This window comes from Pleurodeles waltl, chromosome 6, assembly GCF_031143425.1.
Source record: "Pleurodeles waltl isolate 20211129_DDA chromosome 6, aPleWal1.hap1.20221129, whole genome shotgun sequence".
Classification (NCBI taxonomy): Eukaryota; Metazoa; Chordata; class Amphibia; order Caudata; family Salamandridae; genus Pleurodeles; species Pleurodeles waltl.
Genome location: NC_090445.1, coordinates 565,155,477 through 565,178,297, shown reverse-complemented (window position 1 = coordinate 565,178,297; position 22,821 = coordinate 565,155,477). Strand labels below are relative to the sequence as shown.

The 22,821-nt window shown below is 44.5% G+C and overlaps 1 protein-coding gene across 1 annotated transcript in view; it reads right to left on the bottom strand.

The window, feature by feature from the left end:
* The window catches only part of LOC138299981 (bile acid receptor-like), a 579,850-nt gene that overhangs the window by 236,493 nt on the left and 320,536 nt on the right, over positions 1-22,821 (bottom strand). Inside the window, exon 5 of the mRNA XM_069238746.1 lies at positions 17,265-17,405. Within this exon, the coding sequence (XP_069094847.1) occupies positions 17,265-17,405 (141 nt within the window). The remainder of the gene's footprint in view (positions 1-17,264; positions 17,406-22,821) is intronic.

The window sequence follows — 22,821 nt, the reverse complement described above, 5'->3', positions numbered from 1 at the left end:
AACCCTCTTTTCTGGCTATTTAGGGTCTCTGTCTCTGGGGAAACTTTAGATAACGAATGCAAGAGCTCATCCGAGTTCCTCTGCATCTCTCTCTCCACCTTCTGCCAAGGAATCGACTGCTGACCGCACTGGAAGCCTGCAAAACTGCAACATAGTAGCAAAGACGGCTACTGCAACTCTGTAATGCTGATCCTGCCGCCTTCTCGACTGTTTTCCTGGTGGTGCATGCTGTGGGGGTAGTCTGCCTCCTCTCTGCACTAGAAGCTCCGAAGAAATCTCCTGTGGGTCGACGGAATCGTCCCCCTGCTACCGCAGGCACCAAAAAGCTGCATTACCAGTCCCTTGGTTCTCCTCTCAGCACGACGAGCGAGGTCCCTCGAATCCAGCAACTGTGTCCAAGTGACCCCCACAGTCCAGTGACTCTTCAGTCCAAGTTTGGTGGAGGTAAGTCCTTGCCTCCCCACGCCAGACTGCATTGCTGGGAACCGCGACTTTTGCAGCTACTCCGGCCCCTGTGCACTTCCGGTGGAAATCCTTTGTGCCCATCCAAGCCTGGGTCCACGGCACTCTAACCTGCATTGCACGACTTTCTAAGTTGGTCTCCGGCGACGTGGGACTCCTTTGTGCAACTTCAGGTGAGCACCGTTTCACGCATCCTCGTAGTGCCTGTTTCTGGCACTTCTCTGGATGCTACCTGCTGCTGAGAGGGCTCCTTGTCTTGCTCGACGTCCCCTCTGTCTCTTGACGCAATTTGCGACATCCTGGTCCCTCCTGGGCCACAGCAGCATCCAAAAATGCTTACCGCACGATTTGCAGGTAGCAAGGCTTGTTGGCAGTCTTTTGGCGGGAAAACACTCCTGCACGACTCTCCACGGCGTGAGGGATCCGTCCTCCAAAGGGTAAGTCTCTAGCCCTTGTCGTTCCTGCAGAAACCTAAGCTTCTTCTGTCCAGTAGAAGCTTCCTTGCACCCACAGCTGGCATTTCCTGGGCATCTGCCCATCTCCGACTTGCTTGTGACTTTTGGACTTGGTCCCCTTGTTCAACAGGTACCCTCGACTGGAAATCCATCGTTGTTGCATTGCTGGTTTGTGTCTTTCCTGCAGAATTTCCCTATCACGACTTTTTTGTCCTTTGGGGAACTTTAGTGCACTTTGCACTCACTTTTCAGGGTCTTGGGGTGGGCTATTTTTCTAACCCTTACTATTTTCTAATAGTCCCAGCGACCCTCTACAAGGTCACATAGGTTTGGGGTCCATTTGTGGTTCGCATTCCACTTTTGGAGTATATGGTTTGTGTTGCCCCTATCCCTATGTGTCCCCATTGCATCCTATTGTAACTATACATTCTTTGCACTGTTTTATAAGACTATACTGCATATTTTTGGTATTGTGTACATATATCTTGTGTATATTTCCTATCCTCTCACTGAGGGTACACTCTAAGATACTTTGGCATATTGTCATAAAAATAAAGTACCTTTATTTTTAGTATAACTGTGTATTGTGTTTTCTTATGATATTGTGCATATGACACTAAGTGGTACTGTAGGAGCTTCACTCGTCTCCTAGTTCAGCCTAAGCTGCTCTGCTAAGCTACCATTATCTATCAGCCTATGCTGCTAGACACCCTATACACTAATAAGGGATAACTGGGCCTGGTGCAAGGTACAAGTACCCCTTGGTACTCACTACAAGCCAGTCCAGCCTCCTACACATGCCAACTCTCAAACCCTGGAGTGGGTGATATGTTTTTTACAGGAGTAAAATCACTGCATGCCACAGCAGGACATGCACTAAGTCAAGTGTGTACATGGTGGGCTGTCATATCGGCCATATAACATCACCCCAACTGGGTGTCAGTTCCCATAAGTGATAACCAAATAGTACTACACCACTAGAAGAGAAAAACCCAAGCCAGTAACAAGAGGTGAGCCAAGCATTCAGATCTATGGGCGGGTAATGTGTTCCTTGTGAAAGATCGCTACCATTGGAGCCAAGTTTGAGCTGCCCTTTGAACTGGAAACCTGGCGGATAGTTTGCAAATACACTGATGACAGCCAAAAGAGGTGTCCCAAGTACACCACAGAACCCTGCCCAATCTAGCACTTACTGGCCTTGATGGTCAGGCCTGCCTTTTGCAGGGTCTGAAGCAACTCCTTGAGATGGAGCAGGTGTTCCTTCCAGCTAGAACTATAGACTGCAATGTCGTCTAGATAGGCTGCGTAGAACACATCCTTGTCAGCTAGGACCCCGTTTACCAACCGTCGGAAGGTAGCGGGGGCATTTTTCAGTCTAGAAGGCATTACTTTGAACTGGTAATGACCCTCAGGAGTCTAAAAAGCAGGACTCTTTTCAGCCCCCTCAGTCAGGGCGATATGCCAGTATCCTGACGTGAGAGAAAAGGTACTGAGGAACTTGGCAGCTCCTGGGCTGTCTACGAGGTCATCTTCTCGGGTGATCTGGTGAGCATCTGTCTTTGTGACAGAGTTGAGGCCCCAGTAGTCCACGCAGAACTTAAGATCTGGCCTGGCACCAGGGGCAGCAGCCTTGGGAATCAGCACAATTGGGCTGGACGAGGGGCTGGTGGACTTCTCAATCAACCCAAGAGCCAGCATCTTGACAACTTTCTCCTCGATGCTAGCCCTCACTTTGTCTGATACGTTTTGTTCTTTACAGGGGGACTGTCTCCTGTGTCAATGTCATGGACACAGAAGTGTGTGAGTCCAGAGGTGAGGGAGAACAGGGAAGAGAACTGTTGCAATAACTGGTAGCAGGCTCCTCTCTGATCTAAGGTCCGGGAGTCAAAGAGATTGACATCCTCCACTGACGCATCACCTTCCTTGGCAGAGAAGAGATCAGGGAGAGGTTCAGTCTCCTCTTCCATACCCTTATCTGTCACAAGAAGCATACTGACCCCAGACCTCTCAAAATGAGGCTTCAGTTGGTTTTGATGGATCACCCTTATTGGTTTCTAGTAGACTTGAGGTCCACTAGGTAACTGGGCTCCCCCTTCTGCTCCTGGATCTCAAATGGGCCAGTCCAGCGGTCCTGGAGGGCTCTAGGATCTACTGGCTTCATTACCCAAACTTTGTCTCCAGGTGAGAATTCTACCAGGGTGGCCTTCTGGTCATACCATTATTTCCTCATCACTTGACTGGCCTCGAGGTTGCCCCTTGCCTTCTTCCAGAAGCGTTGCATCTGGTTGTGGAGGGCCAGCATGTAACTGATCACATCCTGGGGGGGTTTCCTGGGAGATTTCTTCCACCCCTCTTTCACTATGCTTAGGGGTCCCTGACAGGGTACCCATAGCGAAGTTCAAAGGTGCTGAACCCTACTCCTTTCTGGGGCACCCCTCTATAAGCAAAAAGAGGGCATGGCAAAAGGAAGTCCCATGTACGCCTCATGGTCTCACGGAGGCCTGTGATCATGCCTTTCAGGGTCTTGTTGAACCTTTCCACAAGACCATTGGATTGAGGATGGTAAGGGGTGGTGAACCTGTAGGTCACCCACATGCATCCCAAAAGGACGTCCTGTACGCATACATGAAGTTTGTGCCTCTGTCAGTCACAGTGTCCTTTGGGAATCCCACATGGGTAAATATCACCATTAGAGCTCTGGTCCCCACCGGTGCAGTCACTGTCCTCAGAGGGATTGCCTGTGGGTAGCGGGTGGCATGGTCCACCAAAACCAGGATAAGATAAACCTGTTGCCTAGGGCAGTTTTGAGGTCCAACGGACCAATGACATTGATGCCCACCCTTTCAAAGGGGGTACCAACGATGGGTAGTGGGATCAAGGGGGTTGTCCCGCCAGCTTGGCAGGTTGGGCAGGACCTACAGAAAGCATCTGAGGCCACCCGCATTCGGGCCAAAAAAAGTGGGTGACAAGCCTGACGAAGATCTTGTCTTGCCCTAAATGTCCCGCCAAGGGGATGTCATGAGCCAGCACCAGTAGGAATGCCTGGTGGCACTGGGGGACCACCAGCACACTTGCTGCCCCAGCTTCCAGGTACTTTAGGCTCACTATAGAGGAGATAATGTTCCCAATAGATATGGTGATAGCCAGAGGCTTCACCTGCTGCTTGGGCCGCGGACTGTTGCCTCTGACTCTCAAGACTGGGAGACGCCTTCTGCGCTTTGCAGAATTCCTCCCTGGTTGGCCCACCCTCAACTTGCCAGCCAGCAAGCACAGACAGGTTACCCAGGGCAGCAATGTCCTCCCCAGTTGGCTCAGGGGCTTCCTCTTCAGGGACCCCGTCAACTACAGAGGGAACTTCTGAGACTGGTTTCCTGCACCCCTGGCACCTCTCCTTTGCAGCTGTCTCGTCCATTGTTCCAGGCTCCAGGCACCATTGACTCCCTTCCCGGGCAGCCCTGGACCTTTGGTCATGCAGATCCACTCAGGGAAACTTAACATCTCAAGGTGAGACCTGAGCTCTACCTCCTTCCACGTAGTGTGCTCAAGGTTGTTACCTAACAGATAATCTACAGGCATGGCAGGACTCACAGCTACCTTTAGAGTACCAGAGACCTTCCCCCACTCAGAGGGGACCAGAGCCACCAGGAGGTGATTCTTGTGATTGTCAGCGACTATGACCTGGTGGAATGTATTGGGGATGACCTGCTCTGCTTACACCAGCTGACCCCTGACAGTAGTCATGCTGGCTCCTGTCACGCAGACACTCCACCCTTTGCCCATTGATGGTGACCCACTTCCTATACTTGGAAGTATTTACGGGCATGTGGGCTTTTGGCACCGTTTCCTCATCTCCCAGGGACACTAGGGTTACCAAAGCAATCTGGGACTACCTCCTCCCCGAGCGCTATGCTAGGCAACCCAGGTGTCTGCCCTCCAGTGGGGGGCTGTGCCCTCTTTGGACACTTGGAGTCACCCTTGTAGTGACCATACTTGGTGCACTCTAAGCATTGGGGTACAAAGGTCCCTTTCTTTTTGTCAAAGAACCCCTGCTTCTTTTTAGAATCAGGTTGGGACTGGTTACCACCACCCTCTTGAGAATTATTTTGGGGGCCTTTTGAGAACTCTTAATTCGGGTTGAGCACGCACAAGCGCTCTGGACCATGTTGTAATCTCTCAGAGGGCTTCTAACCACGCCCATGTCACGACCATCACTTTCATTAGTTTGTGGGCTTGCCTTTTAAAAATCGATTGATTCAATTTGTGAAAGGCATGCATACGTCATGCCTTTTCCTGTGTTTAGCCCTCCTCAAGCGCACCGGTAAACTACTGAAAACATACAAGGCCCTGTTTTTTCAGCTGGTTTCTGGACTACTTTATCTTTTCATTTATTGTGCAGTGCGATCTCGCTGGGGCAGAAGTCAAGCGCTTTGCATGACATCGACCCTGTTACATGGATAATTGCACTTTTGCTTGTTACTCAGATAATTCCACATTTGCCAGTCACATGGATAATTACACTTTTGCCGATACGTTTCACTGTGAGCGAACTTCTGTTTCCTTTTCTGTGTTTCCTCCATGCTCATGGCGACGATCGGCTCGCATATGTGAAAATGTTTTACTTTTCATTATTAGTTTATGTGGCAAGAAAAGTCTGGTTAGGAGTTTACAATGCTAATAGCTCTAACGCGAGCAAATGTGAGACCTGTTGCATTGCAAATGCTTGTTTTTAAGTTTTTCTACCCTCTTCCTTCTGATGGGAACCCTGACCACCTTTGTGGGTGTCCCCCCAGATACCTTTTTGGACACTCTGGTGCTAGAGGACTGCCTCCTCAGTAAGCTCTGTAGGATCAGTCAGTTTACTGTCAATCAAGTGCTGGTGCAACTCTGTAAACCAAACACTGAACAAATTATACAACCCCAAATAATCATTTACTTTGATGCCCACACCCATCCATTCAGTGCCTTACTGTAAAAATCAAAGAAGTCTACCCACGTTTGTGTGGAGAGTTTGGTTCTGTCCCTGAACCTCTGATGGTACTTCTCAGGGGTCAGCCCAAACCTGACCCTTTCAATAGCTGGAACATGTTTCCACAGGCCCGCCCCCCATTGAGCTTCAGAAACCCCATGGGCCCTTAGTGCAACTTCATATGCAGCAAACCATTTGTCAATGTCATCTCCCACCACATAACCTGGCACCACCTCTTTGGGCATACAAACCTTCTTTTCTCCAGCAGGTCCTGCATGTATGTTACCACCATCACTGCTGGACTCAGACTGCCTAATCTTGAGGTCCAGCTCAGTTCATGAGCCAGAAGTAGTTTTTTTTCAGTCAAGGCTCTCTCATCTGTAGCCTCAGCTTGTTTAGCTTCTCTCAGCTTTCCTCTCCTCTGCCTCCATGTTTAACCTTGCCAGTTGCAGTTGAAACTCTCTCTTCTCCCTCCTTTCCTCTCCAGTAAGGCCATGGCTAGAGACACTGCTCCCTGGTTTAGAAGGGGGCACAATTTCAGGGGTGGCATCCCCCACTGCTGGTGGCAAATCCTCTGGAGAGCACTCCTCTTGCTCTCTCAATTCAACATTCTCTTGTGAATGGGCTTTTGCCCAGGCCCTCAGTGCCTTTTGGTACTCCTCCTTCTTGGAGGCACCCCGGGTAGGTACTCCCATCCCCTTGCAGAACCCTTTCGGCTGGCTGACAGTGTATATCTCCAGCTTGGCTAGGTCAGACTCCCAAGCTCCTCCTTGAGACCCAGCCAGAGACATGTTGTTTGAGGTTTAGGTTCAAATGTCAATCAGAAAAAACAAAATTGCAGAAAAAGATAAAAAAATCAAGTTGACCTTTAACTGTGGGTAGGTAGTGTAGACGTAGCTATTGTAAGTTACTGCACAAACACAAGTCCTATCCTCACCGCTGATCACCAATGTTAGAAATCAGGTCTCTAGTTGGCAGACGTATACACCCTTGTCCAAGTGGGGACCACAATCAAAGTAAGGGTAAGTCACACACACCCTAAATTATCCTGTGCCCACCCTCTGGTAGGTTGGCACTGAGCAGTCAGGCTTAACTTAGAAGTCAATGTGTAAAGTATTTGTTTAATAAATCATGCAATAACACAGTGAAAACACCGCAAAAATACACCACATAGTTTTAGAAAAATATAAATAAAAGTAAATTAAGGTTAAAACGATCAAGATTTGAAAAGCACAAGTTGAAATATCACTTTTGCAATGATAAGGGTCTTAAGTCTTTAGAAATCAATAAATGTATCTTATTTGTACAAAGTACCTGGTAGGTGTCAAAATTATACGCACGAAGCCCGCAGAGGAGGGGATGCGTGGAAAAAGGAAGGTGTGCCTTGGATTTCCTGATGCGCACAGATGATGGGTCAATTCTTCCCTGCAAGGGCTTTGCATCAATTTCTGGCACGCAATCTTGGATCCTCACTGCGATGCGGGGCCTTTTGACACCCAGGGACGATGCGTGAAAATCTTGGGCGTGCGGGACGAAGTTACAGGTACTGCATCGATCCAATACTGCGATGCGTCAGAGTTTCTGTTGCACGGCAGGTGCTGCATTGATTCCTCATGCAGGAAGTCTTGCTGCATTGTTCCGGTTCGGCGATGCAGCAATTCTTTCGCTGCAGGGCAGGCTGTGCATCGTTTCCAGCAGCCTATGCTTTGATTTTTGCCATACAAGTTTCTGTTGAAGAGAAGAAGCCTTTTTTGGCCCTGAGACTTCAGGAACAGGAGGCACACTCAATCCAAGCCCTTGGAGAGCACTTCACAGCAGAGTAAGAGGCCAGCAAGGCAGCAGGGCAACAGCAAGGCAGCAGTCCTTCACAGAAAAGCAGTCCAGGTGAGTCCTCTGGGCAGACAGGCAGCTCCTCTTCGCATATTGCAGGATCGGGTTCAGAGTGTCTGTCACAGGAAGTGTCTATCTTGGTGGGGTCAGGGACCCAGTTTATATACCCAAAAGTGCCTTTGAAGTGGGGGAGACTTCAAAGAGTGGTTTTCAAGAGCCCAATGTCCCCTTTCAGTACAGGTCTGTCTGCCAGGGTCCCAGTAGGGGGTTTGGCAGTCCATTTGCTGAGGGCAGGCCACTAGCCTTTGAAATATAAGTGTCAGGCCCCTCCACCCTTGTAGGAAAGTACACACTTTCTGGCACGATAACCCCATTGCAGCCTGCGTGAAAGTACTCTTTCACTGCCATTTATCACTACATCAGGTGACTTATAAGTTACCCCTATAGCAGGCCGTCTAGCCCAGAGGGCAGGGTGAAATGTACCTGTATGTGAGGGCACCCCTGCACTAGCAGAGGTGCCCCCACGAGCGCCAGGCCATTTTCCTGGACTTCATGAGTGCGGAGATGCCATTTTCACGTGTGTAGTGGACATAGGTCACTTCCTATGTCCCGCTACATAATGGTAACTCCGAACATAGGCATGTTTGGTATCAAACATGTTGGAATCATACCTCAAGGTATTTGTAAGCATTGGTTGTACGATTTCATGCACTCTGGGGGCTCCTTAGAGGACCCCCAGGACTGCCATTCCAGCCTTGTGAGGGTTTCCAGCCAGCCCAAGCTGCTTCCACCTCCCAGGCAGGTTTCTGCCCTCCTGTTGCTTAAGAAGCTCGAGCCCAGGAAGGCAGAACAAAGGATTTCCTTTGGGACAGGGGTGTTATACCCTCTCCCTTTGGAAATATGTGGGTAGCCTCCCCAAGCCACTGGCAATGCTTTGAAGGGCACATTTGGTGCCCTCCTTACATAAACCAGTCTACACTGGTTCAGGAACCCCCAATCCCTTACTCGTGTTTTCCTGGTCACTGGGATGGGTTGTGGTACTTTCATTTGAGCTTTCCTAGTACTCCCAGCTCCCCTCTACACACTACACTTGCCTAGGTGGAGGACTGACTTTTGCATTCTACTTTCTTAGGATATGGTTTGTGCTCCCCCTAGGCCCATTTCTTCCTATTGCGATTTTCACTAATTGCACTGTTTCCGAACTGTGTTTATGCCTATTTCTGCATATTAGTGTATATAATTTATGTATTACTTATCTACTAAGGGAGTATAGTCTCTATTGTATTTTCGGTATTTGTGTCGCCAAAATAAAGTACTTGAATTTTGTTTTCTTTCATGTGTCTAAGTACTAAGTGAGACTATAGTGGAATTGCATGAGCTTTTCATGTCTCCTAGATAAGCCTTGGCTGCTCATCCACAGCTACCTCTAGAGAGCCTGGCTTCTAGACACTGACTACACTACACTAATAAGGGATACCTGGATCTGGTATAAGGTGTAAGTACCGTAGGTACCCACCTCACACCAGGCCAGCCTCCTACACCCAGGAAGACCCATTCAGTATGCAGATGAGTGCAGGTGTGACTGAGTATCCTGTGTTTGTGGTTGTCTGGGTGAAAGGCACAAGGGAGCTGACAACCAGCCCAACCCAGATGTGGAACGGAGATAGGCTATAAGGCACAGATGGATTTTAAGTGCAGAGAAATGCTTACTTTCTAAAAGTGGCATTTCTAAAATAGTAATATAAAATCCAACCTCACCAATAAGAAGGATTTTGTATTACCATTCTGGCCATACTAAACATGACCTCTTTACCCCTTTCTGATCAGACTCTACGACTCAAACAGTATATGAGGGTAGCCCTAATGTTAGCCTATGAAAGGAGCAGGCCTCACAGTAGTGGAAAACGAGTTTAGGAGTTTTTCCCTACCAGGACATATAAAAGACATATAAAAGACACCCATAGCGACTCGCAGAAGGTGTCTGAGACACCTTTCTGCATAGCAAATTGCGACTTGCAATTTGCAAGTCGCACAGACTCGCAAATTGCAAGTTGCAATTTGCTTTTTTGCTACATCTGGCCCTAGAAAACTACATGTACAATCAGCCAGTAATATTAGCTCTCTATGAATCACTTAAGCAACTGGATCAAATGTCAATACAGTTGATGGAGATGGTGGGAAATAGAAGCAGAGTGAGGAATATGGCATAAAAGATGGGCTGCTGCATTCTGACCTGTCTGCAGCCGCTTTATCCAGGAATTGATTGGCCCAGATATGGAACATTGCCAAAATCCAGTCTGGGTGTAATTAAAGCTTGAACAATAGTATTTTAAATGTTAGATGGTAGGTGCCATAGTATTTTTCTTAGGCATCTGAGCAAGTCAAAACAACATGCAGCTACCTTGATTTGCTGATCTATAGTTACCCTACCATCCAACCAAAATCCAAGATCCTTGATCGTCTGCCTAAGGGTAGGACAAGAACCTAGTTTCCCCGGCCAACAGTGGGAACCCCAAAACCAGGGAAGTTTCCCAGCAATAGCTCTTCTGTCTTGCTTCCAATCAGTTTCAAATAATTATACTTCAGCCAGTTTACCACTTCTGTAAGACAGCAAGCAAAATAGGAGATGCGATCATCCTTCAAAATTAGTGATACAACAATTTATCATCAACATAAGAATAAAAAGATAAACCATGTGTTTCCACTCTATTGGCAAGAGTAAAGAGACAAACCACGTGTTTCCATTATATTGGCCATAAGGCTGTCCTAACAGCCTTGGGGAACTCCATAAGGTAACCTGTACACAGTAGTTTCAGAAGACTTTTCAATGACTTGGGAAGAGTCATCTTCCAAAAATGACTGGCACCAAGAGAATGCAATCCTTTTGTCTCAAAGATCTTGAAAAGGTTGGTTGATTCCCCACTATCCCAACAAATAGATGAGAATAATATTTTTAGTACATTTCAACCCGGCTTAAGACCCACTGTAAACATCAAGATTGTGCTGACGGCTGCCACTGATATACGGATGATATTAGCCTCGAGAGCCATGTGGGCCTTATTCTTGTTTTGTCAGCACCGTTTGACACAGTTTCACACACTATCCTCCTAGACGGACTGTGACAGACTGGTATCCAAAGGTAAAGTCGTTCTGTGGTATGAGTCTTTCTTAAACACCAGAACACAGGCTGTTCAACTAATGTTTTTTCGCAGTAGCGCCAGTAGCAGACCTGATTGCCTCATTCGCTTCTGATGTGCCTAAAACATGACCGCCACCTCGCCCGCGGCGTTCAGTGTAAGCCACCGACAATGCTTGCACAGGTCTGGTGAGTCTTTGTGCCATTTCCGACGTGCCAATTCACTCGGGGTTGCGTCGCCCTGTTTGGCGGTCCCCCTGTGAGGGCACAAGCGCCACGACTGGAGGCTGTGCACATGGCTGCTATTCACCCTCTGCCTGCCTGTTAGTGATTGTGCGTAGCCCAGAAGCTCCAGCGGGGTCGCAGCCCAGTCGGGCGGTCCCCCGCTCCAGGACAAATCGGGAGCTGGTGGAGATAAGGCTGGATTTACGGTTCCCTGAGCGGAGTTGCGACACACGGTAGGTAGGGCCATCCAGTTTGCGATGAATCGTGACCCAGAAGCTCCAGCGGGGTCGCGTCGCCCGGTCGGGCGGTCCTCCACTCGACGACAGATCGGGAGCTGATGGAGATGAGGCTCAGTTTGCGGCTCCCTGCACGGAGTCGCGGCGCTCGAAAGGCAAGTTCCTGGGCCCCGGGGGAAACCCGAAGCTGCTGAATGAAGTTGCAGCGCCTAACATGGGGTCGCCCAGTTGGGCGGTCCCCCGCTAAGGGCCAAAGAAAGGGCTAAGAAGAAAACGAATTGGGGCAGCTTACTGCAGGGTGTCGAGGTCGTCAGGTGGAGCCGATTGAAAACGTAGGCCGAAGTGATGGTGACATTCTTGTTGTCTGTGCCCGCACGCCGTCCTGGGTCATCTACTGACCCTCCTAGGACAGCATGCTCCTTAAATGCCCCCCTTACCCTCGTACAGGAATCATCTTGAATAGCCATTGGGGGGTTTGAATGATTTCAAACCCCCCTTATTGGCCAACCTCCTTTCGCACCTTCTCCCCCGACTTGTAGTTCTGGGGGAAAGGGGGTGCAGCGGTTACGTTCACGCGCCCTACCCCACAAACCGGTTTAACCGGTCCCTTTCGGGTCCAGGGTGGCCATTATGGCGCCGGCCCGTTATGCCCCCTTTGGGGACGACCTTTACTCTTATGGTGGGAAAGGGTTTTAGCCAGGTATTCAACTCCCTGAATCAAATCTTGCATCTGCAATGTATATAACTTCATATCTATGCAGGTGTGCAGTGGATCAACGTGCAAGTAGTGTGAATAATCGGTAGCTTGTGAGTGCATTGTTTTCCATATATCCGTAAGTGCCCAGCTTCTGGCTCAAACTGATAGTTGTTCTGAGAATTTTCTAGCAGCAACGCCCTGCAGGGATGGGTGTGACCTTGCCAAATCTATGTCCAGGACCCCATTAAAGTCACCAGCCACTAATGGAGATTTAAGGGGGAATATGGAAAACAGGGTAGATATATTATCTAGGGAGATTGATTGGCCTGTGTTGGGAAAGAACAATGCCAGAATATACAACTTTCTACCATTCAATAGGCCGCTAAAATATAAATAGCAACACTCTAGGGGCCAGATGTATCAAGCTTTTTTGCATTCGCAAACAGTGCGAATTGCAAAATTCTGCCATTTGCGAATGCAAAAATGCCTTTCACAATGTATGAAAGCCATTCGCAGTGCAATTTTAAGGAATCGCTAAAATATCGATTCCTTAAAATTGCGACCCCATTTAGAAAATCACAAATTGTGATTTTCTAAATTGGAAATTGCACATAGAGAATTCCTATTTGCGATTTACAAATCAAATCTATCAAGCATTTCCTAAATGCGAATTGGGCATTTAAGAAATGCAATTAACACAAATAAAAGTTTGGTGGTAAGCATTTGCGAATTAAAAAAATGCTTTAGAAATGCATTTTTAAAATTGACATGTAGCGCACACATGTCTCTAAGGCATGTGTGTGCTTCATATGTCCATAAAAATATTTTTGAGGTGCAGCAGAGGGGGCCTTAGGCCCCCAGCACTCTGGGATTTGCATTTCCTAATTTGCAAATTCCTAACTGGAATTCGCAATTTGGGAAATGCAAAAACATTTGCAATAGGCCCATAGGTGAGAATGGGGTTGGATTCTCTATTTGCAATTCGGTAATAGCATATGCGATTTTTTGAAAATCGATGTTACCGAAACGCAAAAATCCTACATACCATTTAGCATTTCTTAAATAGCGATTTCTTCAAATTCGCTATTTAAGAAATGCAAATCGTTTTTTTGATACATCTGGCCCTAGATCAATTCACTGTGCTTCGGATGTGAAGGGGACCCTTGCATATGTGGAATAGGTTGTGAAAAAAGACTGCCCCGCCATCTGTGTTAAAGACTCATGTCCTTAATCTAAGTGAGGTGTGTCTCCTTATGAATAACAAAATATTGTTAGTGCCTGTTTTACTGTACCTGTTATCTCTTTGCATAATGACATTATCACTAGACATTCCAGCTAACAATTGTATACTGAACCATTAAACTGTTGAGCGAAATTGGTGTATTAAGTATGCATGTCTGCCTTCTTATACAAAATGTAATGAAAGGGTCAATGACTGCATGGCATCCTGTGCTCTCTTCTTGTTAACAAAAAGAAGGATATCAAGCCGTGTAGAGCCATAAATGGTAATCCATTCTTCCAGCAATGCCACAGCTTCCCTGCCTTCTGCTTCTTCTGGCATTCTGACCACTTTAATATTGTTGAGCCATGATCTCCCTTCAGAGTCCTCAGCTCTATCTTCCAAGAACCGTATGAGGTCCATGAGGCTGCAGGTCTCATATTGCTGCTCAGTGCTTTGAGGTTGCAGTATTGTGTTTGTTGTTTCTGTGCCTAGCACTGTATCAGTCACTGTTGTTGATTGTCTACTACCAAGCAAAGATCAATTGCTGCAACATAAATGATAGCTTAAAGGGAGTCACAGGTGGTGTTGATTAGGGCCAATATGGTGTTTAGCTTATCTGTGGTTTTAAGCTTGTGGTTTGTTCTGTCCCTGGCTGGCACAGGCACCCTCCTTCCTCAATATTGACACCAAGGATATCTTATGAGGTTTAGTGAGAACTATGGTGAAGTATGTTTAGTGTATTGCAGACCGCAGTGATGTGTTCTTGTGTCCCATGAATTAAAGTTCCACTTGCAAACATATTTCAATGTGATTCTTCTTTAGTAGGGGCCTTGTTAGGTTGAAGCACGAACAGCAGGCCATGACAGACCAGGGCTAAAACCAATGTTTCAGGAGACAGTGGAGCCAAAGGAATCAATGAAGACGATTATACGCTCCAGCAAGGGTCTCATGTTAGTGAGGTACTCCAGTCCACTGCACCACCAAGGTTTCTCTTCTAATTCAAATTTAGACAGACTTGTCTGAGTCCCAGGCTGGTTGGAAGGTGCACAGGAGGGTACAGGTGGCATCACACAACCCTCGAGGGTTTGCTGATACAGGAAAGTAGAGAGTTTGGGACCCCAATTGGGTCTGGGCAGTAAGTTCCAGGGGGGAGAGAAAAGAAAGGTGGGCAGTAGGGCTTACCACATGAGGACTGGGACCCGTCACAGCGTCCACATCTCTGGGCCGTCAGAGGGTGCAGCACCAACCTCTAGTCCCTAGTTCCTTCTACTGCAAGGCAGCGTGGCCCCGGTTCCTACGCAGCATTGGAGGCTGAATTTTCTCCATCCGACCATTGCACTAGGTTAGGACAGGTGAAGTAGGCAGGTGTGGCTCTGCTCGCCCATCAGAATTAAACAATTTAATGCCAGATGATGTCAGGGATGTTGGGAGCAAAGGTGCCTGCCTGCAGGTGGGTGCAGCCTCATATCGTGACAGCCATCATCCCGAGCTTGGCACCTGTTGTTACAATATATTTCAACTGGTCAGCCAGTGGTTAAGCTGCCGACATCAATGACCGCATCAAACCGCTGGAGGGCAGACTATCACTATTAATAGCACTGCACATGGCCCACACTGAATAAGCTATTGCTATTAGCCCATGAACGAAAGTAATTTGCCAGTATATGTGAAGGGCAAACTCAACCCTGTTTCCATTGCAGTTTACACAGAAATTCGTGCAAGAGCCATTTAGATGATAAGCAATGTGGCTGAAAGTGTATTCATTTCTAGAAAACACTCACTTCTTCGATTATATCACACTAACAGGAGGAAAAGCTATTAAGAGGCGCAGAAGAAAGATACTTTTCAAACACGCGGTGTTTCATGTAAAAATAGCCAAAAAGGATCTCGTGTTTGTAATGAGCATTTTACCCCATGTGTAATTTGTACACAAGGACATTTATACATCAGTTAGAAGGAGTATCTCACTCACATTTTAAGAATATTTTTGATCTGGCCAGAGCAGGCTTAACAACAATTACCACTTGATTTTGCAAAATGGATGGAAAATCAGCTCAGCAGACCATTTCAATTACTGTGATACTCATGTAAAAACTCTTTGCAGTCTAGTACTAATTTCAGATTAACCTAACCCACTGTAACCATGGAAACGAGCTTTGGGGGGAAAAGAGTAGAAGGAGAGTAACAAATCAAGCAAAAGGAGCACCGCCACACCAAGCCTTGGATCCCAACTACTCCCACGACGACACCCAACCTGCTTCAACTTTAAATGGCAAGAAATACTACAATCAAATGCCAACGGTACTATCACACCATTAAGGTCAAGAAGAATTTGCAAATCACCACCAGTTATTTTTAGTTTTAAATGAAATTCCAAACACTGCCCACCTCAGTTTCCATATATTAAACCGTTCTTACTCTATCTAGATCCATTTAATCCTTAGACTAATTGCTGGTTTTATCTGGGCTCAATGCACACCCTCTAGCCTTTCTTTTCAGTTGCCTGATCCTGTTCTTTTTAACTTACTGCTCGGTTTACCTTTCTGTTTAGTAACAGTTTGGTCATATCTAGGTCGGTTTCTGGGCAGGTTTCTTAATTCTTCATTGCTTTGATAGTACCTTTATCTTCATCTTTTGCTGTAACAGGATGTTGAATAAATTATATAACGTGCTAACACAAATCAATTACAATTTAGACTTCCTTTTCTACCTTCAGACCAAAGGTTTAGAATACACAGAAAGAGACAGGGTCAAAAACAAACACGTTAGCAACTTAAATCAATAAACCACTCAAACACTGTGTTCATTGTTGTGTGGCAAAACTCCTTTTTACGATGACATCATTGGAAATTTTGTACAAATGCGGATCAATGCACCCAGGTCCTCCCCATGTACATTTAAAGAGGTACATCATCTTGAAGTTGTGCTTCTGTGATAGGCTTATCTATAGGTAATCATAAGGTGATTAAGCAGTTATCTGTCTTTCTTTTGTGTCGATCCCAGTGCCGACGAGTTTAGGATGGTAAACAGCTTTTGAGTTTGACAGCTTTCCTATGGGATTTGTTTTTGTTTATTATTGGCACGTGCTCTGTCTTTGTAAACTAATATCCAAATGCAAACAATGAAGGCTGAAGAATTAAGGAGAGGTCATACAGATATGCTGCACCACTGACCTGGGAGGAACACAGAAAATGTGGATTATTTCAGAAGTCACACACAACAGCTTCTTAGCTTACAAAATGTGTTTGTTAATGCTAAATTGTGATTTTCGTCTGTGAGGGCGCCAGAGTGAGGCTAACATTTAATTTGACAAAGCTCATGGAATGGACGGAAATTGGGAATGAATGATTTTGGCCTCCACTGGCATGTGCGTTTCTGGACTCAACGGGTTAGGGATGAAATAACAACCAAAACCTAGCAAACATATTCATCATTGATTCTCCTGAGTTGGGCACCATTTCTTTAGAAGAAGCATTACTGCAAACGTTTACATTTTAATAATGTGTGTGTGTGTGTGTATAAAGATTATTTCACTAATAACTAAAATCTTACAGTAGATGTGGCTACTTTTCAGGTGGACACTTCACTTCCAGCTCAGGGCTTTCAATTTACAAATCATTGTTTTCCGGTGTCATTGTCCAATGTGTTCAGTTGATTAAAAATAGATTACAATTCCCAGGTGTATGTTAAATGAAACCCTTGGACAGGAAATGAGGTGTCCTCGTTACAATGAGTGAAATGATAACCCCACACTAATGTTGCTCAAATCTTTCCTTGACATGACTCCCTTTTAATTTCGTGAACAAAGTTCAGCAATGTCAAGGCTCATCTGCATTAAGTTGGTCGTGACTTGTAATTTATTTTTACATTTCGAACAGGTAAACTAATCCTTCATCATACAGCTCTCCCAGTAGGTTCCTGTCTCGCGAGTTTCTGATATTTTACTTGCTTGAATTAATAGGTGGGTAGTTAGTTGGACAAGCAGAAAAACATATACATAGCCACAGCTAGATAGTTTATAAGACGATTTCTTACACTCGGCAAGCATGCCCATTGCTTTGCACTTCTTCAGTCGGCACTCCTGACATTTTCTTCTCATGTACATGTCCATTTCACAATGTCCTCCATTTTTGCATCTGTACACTGCATTCTTGGTGATACTGCGACGAAAAAAACCTAAAAGAACAAGGTGTATGTTTTTTATTGTGAACAGTGCATTTACCAGGTGTTCCCGGTGAATGGTTCCTGCCTTCTCAGAGCCCTTTGAATTACATTTTTGTGTCTGTGCACCATCATACAGTGGCTGACTACAGTATTACAGCAATGGCCAACATGAAGCTAGGAGCAGCAATATGGCAAGATAGGCACCAATATGCCATGTGAGCCACCACTACAGTGCTTGAGTATCATTATACTTTGTGTGGAGCGCTTTGTATTATGAATACATGTTGTCATTAATAAATGACCATAACCTCAAAGATGAGATTTCAGCATTATCCTTAATGGAGCACTCACACAATCCTCTTACAGTCTCCAACTGTTTCAAACCCTTAACCCATTTAAATCACAAGCAATGAGAAAACATAGAATGCTGAGATGAAGGTTCATAGACAACCCAGGAGATTCTAACAGCGTAAGATTAAATAATTATACTCCTAATAATAAATGTTAACACTATTACACACCTCACATTTTTATATTAAAAAAACAAGAACGGTAAAAAGGAACATAACAACCTAAATTAAATAGAATACACTAAGGCAGAAATAATAAATAATTTTTCAGAATGGAGTAACTTACTACATTATATAATAATGTTGTATTTTTTAGGTAAACCCACAGTGCTAGTGACCCTAGTAATGTGCACATCCTAATTGTTAGATATAGAACTGTCTTCATCATTATGGATGGATGGTTCAATAGTAGCATCATTATCTTCATGTCCACCAACTGATTCACTGACAAAATCAGGACGAATATAAATCAACTGCATCTGAACAAACATTCTCATTTATATGTGCTACTTCAGAGCAACTCCACCAAAATCCATTGTTCAATAAAGCTGACATTCTGCCTACTTTAATAATTCTCAATGGTTTTAAAAACTTTGAACTTGCCAAGGTAATATGATTTTAACCCAATCTCCATTACGTAACAGATGAGTAACATGTTTACTATTTTTGTTTGTCAACTTGTTTTTGTACACACATTCTTCCTTGCTTCATCATATACTCTTTCCATGTCAACAATAGATGATTTATTTTGCAACCAACTTGGATGTAAACCCTGTTTTGTTTTTCTCCCTTTAACTAATAAAAATAGTGAAAATGTAGTGGTACAGTGAGGTGTGTAATGACATGACGTAATCAATTTAGCAACATGTTCCCTGACATCAATCCTTGCTTTAATTGCTAGTTGTATCCATTTTACTAAGGCCTTATTAAACCTTTCCACCAGACCACTCACATTTGGCAAATATAATGCAGTATGTTTATGAGTAACACCAATACATTTTTAAAAACCTCACACCTTCAATGAGGTAAATTGCACACTGTTGTCAGATGTGATGGTGTCAGGACAGCCTTCCCTACTGAAACATTAACTCAAACAATTGAGCACTTCATCAGTGTTAGATTTTATAATCCATTTGTGTTCCCCCCATTTGGAAAAATAATAAACGAAGACCAACACATACAACTTTTCTTGGCTAATCACTTCATATGGTCCCCAGAATTCAAGTGTGAGATATTTCCACGGCTCTTCCAGCAAGCTTTTCATGACTCCACTCTTCTGCAATTTCAAAATGTTATCAGAGCCTTGACATAAAGTACAATTCTTTATATATACTGCAACTTCAACATCCGTGATTGGCCACCAGAAAACATCTCTTTATTTTTTAATAGTGTCTGACTGACCAATATGTCCAATATGAGCTACCGAAATTCATGTATAGCTCATATCCATGGGAGGAACAAAACATTCACCCTTCATCACAACATCATTTTCTAGAGGCAATTAATTTCTGACCTTCTAAAAAACATGTACTTTAGTTTTTTTTTTCTAAAGGCAAACCATTCACAGCATACATCCACACTGTACTTAACACCTTATCATTGGTGGATGCTAATAGCCATTCGTCTTTCACATTGACCACTACGCACTCCTCCAGATCATTTATCTTATATGGAAAACCATCGTTACCAGACAATCTAGACAATCTGCTCTTCCATTACATGCACCTAGCAAGTATGCAGACTTGAAATTATATTCATACATTTTGCCAGTATTCGTGTCAAACTTGAAAAAGCTTTGCCTACTTCATCTTTGGACAACAGGGCAACTAAAAGTTAAATCTTCTACCCCATAAATACATTTTGAAATGCCCAACAGACCGTGCACAAGCTAGTGTTTCATGTCCAATAGTAGAGCACTTGCACTCAGCTTCTGTTAAAGGTCTAGATGCAAAAGCAACAATATGTTCCACATTAAATATAATCTGACTTAACACTGCATCTAACCCTGTTGAACTGGCATCAACTGTAACCAAACTCAAAGCATCATTAGAAAAAGGTGATAATGACTGAGATTCTACAATTTATTTTTTCAACTTTGCATACGCTCTAACATGTTTTTGTAACTATTCTATTTCTGTGGCAAATAATTTACATTAATCCAAGCTGATTGTTTTTCCTGTCTCATTTAAAATGGACATCAATTTATCGAGTGTTTTATAATGCTCTTTTTCCGAATGTATATACCAAGATGTCATCTTGAAATGCCATCACTTTATCAATATTCCTAAAGTGGCAAAACATAAGCTTTTGAAAAACTGAGGTGGCAGATTCCAATCCAAAAGGCATGCGTTTGTATCTGAAAGCCCCATCTGGTGTAATAAAAGTGGTGACATAACGAGATTCTGATGTGAATTCTATTTGATGATATGCCACCTTTAAATCTGTGGTAGAAAGAAATGTTGCACCATCTAATTTTGCAAGTGACTCCTGAATGCCCTGCAAAGGATGACAATTCACCAAAATTAGTTTATTAATGGACCTTGAGTCCACACACAAATGTAGATTCTCTTTTTAACCAAAACAATGGGAGATACCGTCCATTCAGCCACACTAACCGGCTCAATCACACCTTCTTTGCAAATGTCCATCAACATTTCAGATAACTAATTCCTAACAGTTAAAGGTATATGGCTTAATTTGTACTTCACCAGAACATTATCTTTAAGTTAAATATGACGAGAGAATCCTAACACGTTACCCAACTGCTTATGAAACAAATCTTTATGCTTTTCCAACAACACTTCCAATTGATTATTTTCCGCCAGATCATACTGCACACTTTGTATATTTTCTGCAATATAAACAGGATTTTTTGGCATTGGGATTGAGCATTATACCCATATTTCCCTAATGATGCCAACCTGAAATTTGTAAGCCATCAATTGCAATATATACTTTTCCAAGAATGGATCTATTCTGAAATTTAATTTCAGCAAAAAAAAATCCAATCATATTAATTTCTTTGCCACCAAAACTATACACTTTTACATCACTAGGTTCCAATTTTTTGTCATTCTAGTTTTTATAACATAACTGATCAGATAATGTAGTATACGGTGAACCTGAGACAGCCATAATATTTACAGGTGTTCCATTAATGGAAATTTCACATTCTGGTGGAACATAAGATTCAGTGACAAGGTCAGCACTATCATTAACATTACTAACATCACTAATTATTCTTCCATCACTCACATTTCCAGTCTACTGAGTCAAATATTTCACTCTTTTGAGTATTTTTTCTCGCTCACATTTTCTCTGATCACACAAAGGCCCATATTTATACTTTTTGACGCTAAACTGCGCTAACGCAGTTTAGCGTCAAAAAGTTTTGCGCCGTCTAACGCCATTCTGAAGCGCCAAGCGGGCGCCGTATTTATGGAATGGCGTTAGACGGCGCAATCAGACCTGCGCTGCCTGGTTTGCGTGGGAAAAAACCACGTAGACCAGACAGCGCCGGCGTAGGGGGAAAATGGCGCATGGGCGTCTTAAAATGGGGCAAGTCAGGTTACGTCGAAAAAATCGTCTTAACCCGACTTGCGCCATTTTTTAACGACGCCCATCCCCCATCAACATGACTCCTATCATTGTAAAGATAGGAGTCATGCCCCCTTGCCCAATGGCCATGCCCAGGGGACTTCTGTCCCCTGGGCATGGTCATTGGGCATAGTGGCATGTAGGGGGGCACAAATAAGGCCCCCCTATGCCACCAAAAAAAAATATAAAAAATAAAAAATTATACTTACCTGAACTTACCTGAATGTCCCTGGGGTGGGTCCCTCCATCCTTGGGGGTCCTCCTGGGGTGGGCAAGGGTGGCAGGGGGGGTCCCTGGGGGCATGGGAGGGCACCTGTGGGCTCATTTTGAGCCCACAGGCCCCTTAACGCCTGCCCTGAGCAGGCGTTAAAAAGTGGCGCAAATGCGCCGTTTTTAGCCACGCCAACTCCCGGGCGTCTCTTTTGCCCGGGAGTATAAATACCACGTAAAGGCCTGGGAGTCATTTTTTAGACGGGAACGCCTCCCTTGCATATCATTAACGCAAGGAAGGGGTTCACGCTAAAAAATGACGCACATTCCGGGAACTTTGGCGCTATTCGCCTCTAACGCCATAGTATAAATATGGCGTTAGTTGGCGTTAGTTTTGCGTCGAAATTGCGTCAAAAAAAACTACGCAATTTCGGCGCAAACGGAGTATAAATATGGCCCAAAGAATCTTGTTTTTTTCAATGCAACATTCCATCTCAGATTCTTCTATAACTACAGAAGTCCTTCTATTTAACATTTACTTGCACACATTACCAAAAGGTCCAATCTTCCTACATCTAAAGCATTCTTTATCCTTGGCTGGACAAAATTTAAACTGTGAAGTATGTGTTTTCGAACCACAAGGTTTGTTTACTCATTTGGTTGGTCTTATTAAACTTTTCATTTGCACTATAGTTCTCATAGTTTTCATTTGAAGAAAATGCCGCCACTTCCGTGCTAATGTCATCAACATTGATAGCGTTAAAAGATTGAATTATGCATTCTACACTTTTAGCCTTTATCTATCGCCTCCTGTAACATGGGATTGCACTGTCTAAGTAATTACAATACCTACAAAATGTCAAGAATTATCACCATCATACAGAAGTTCCCATAAATATGGCAGGAATTACCACCCTACTGCCAGAACCACCATTGTGTCATGTAAACCCACAATATTCTCGAAATGACCACCTCTATGCCAGGGTGACCAATGTACACTGGATGCCCAAAATGTGCCAAGAACTACCACCACACTTCCAGGTTCCTCATTATGCAAGGGTGAGACTAACTGTGCAAGGTTGCTCACGGTATTTCAGGAATAACTACCAATCTGTCAGGATTCACATTAGGCTAGATACAGGCACCATAAGAACAGGGATGCTCACAAAATGGCAAGAGTTACCACCATTATGTCAGAATGAGTAGTATGTATGATGTTAACACAGTCATAACATGGATGTCTACAACAGTTCAAGAATTACTACTGTTCT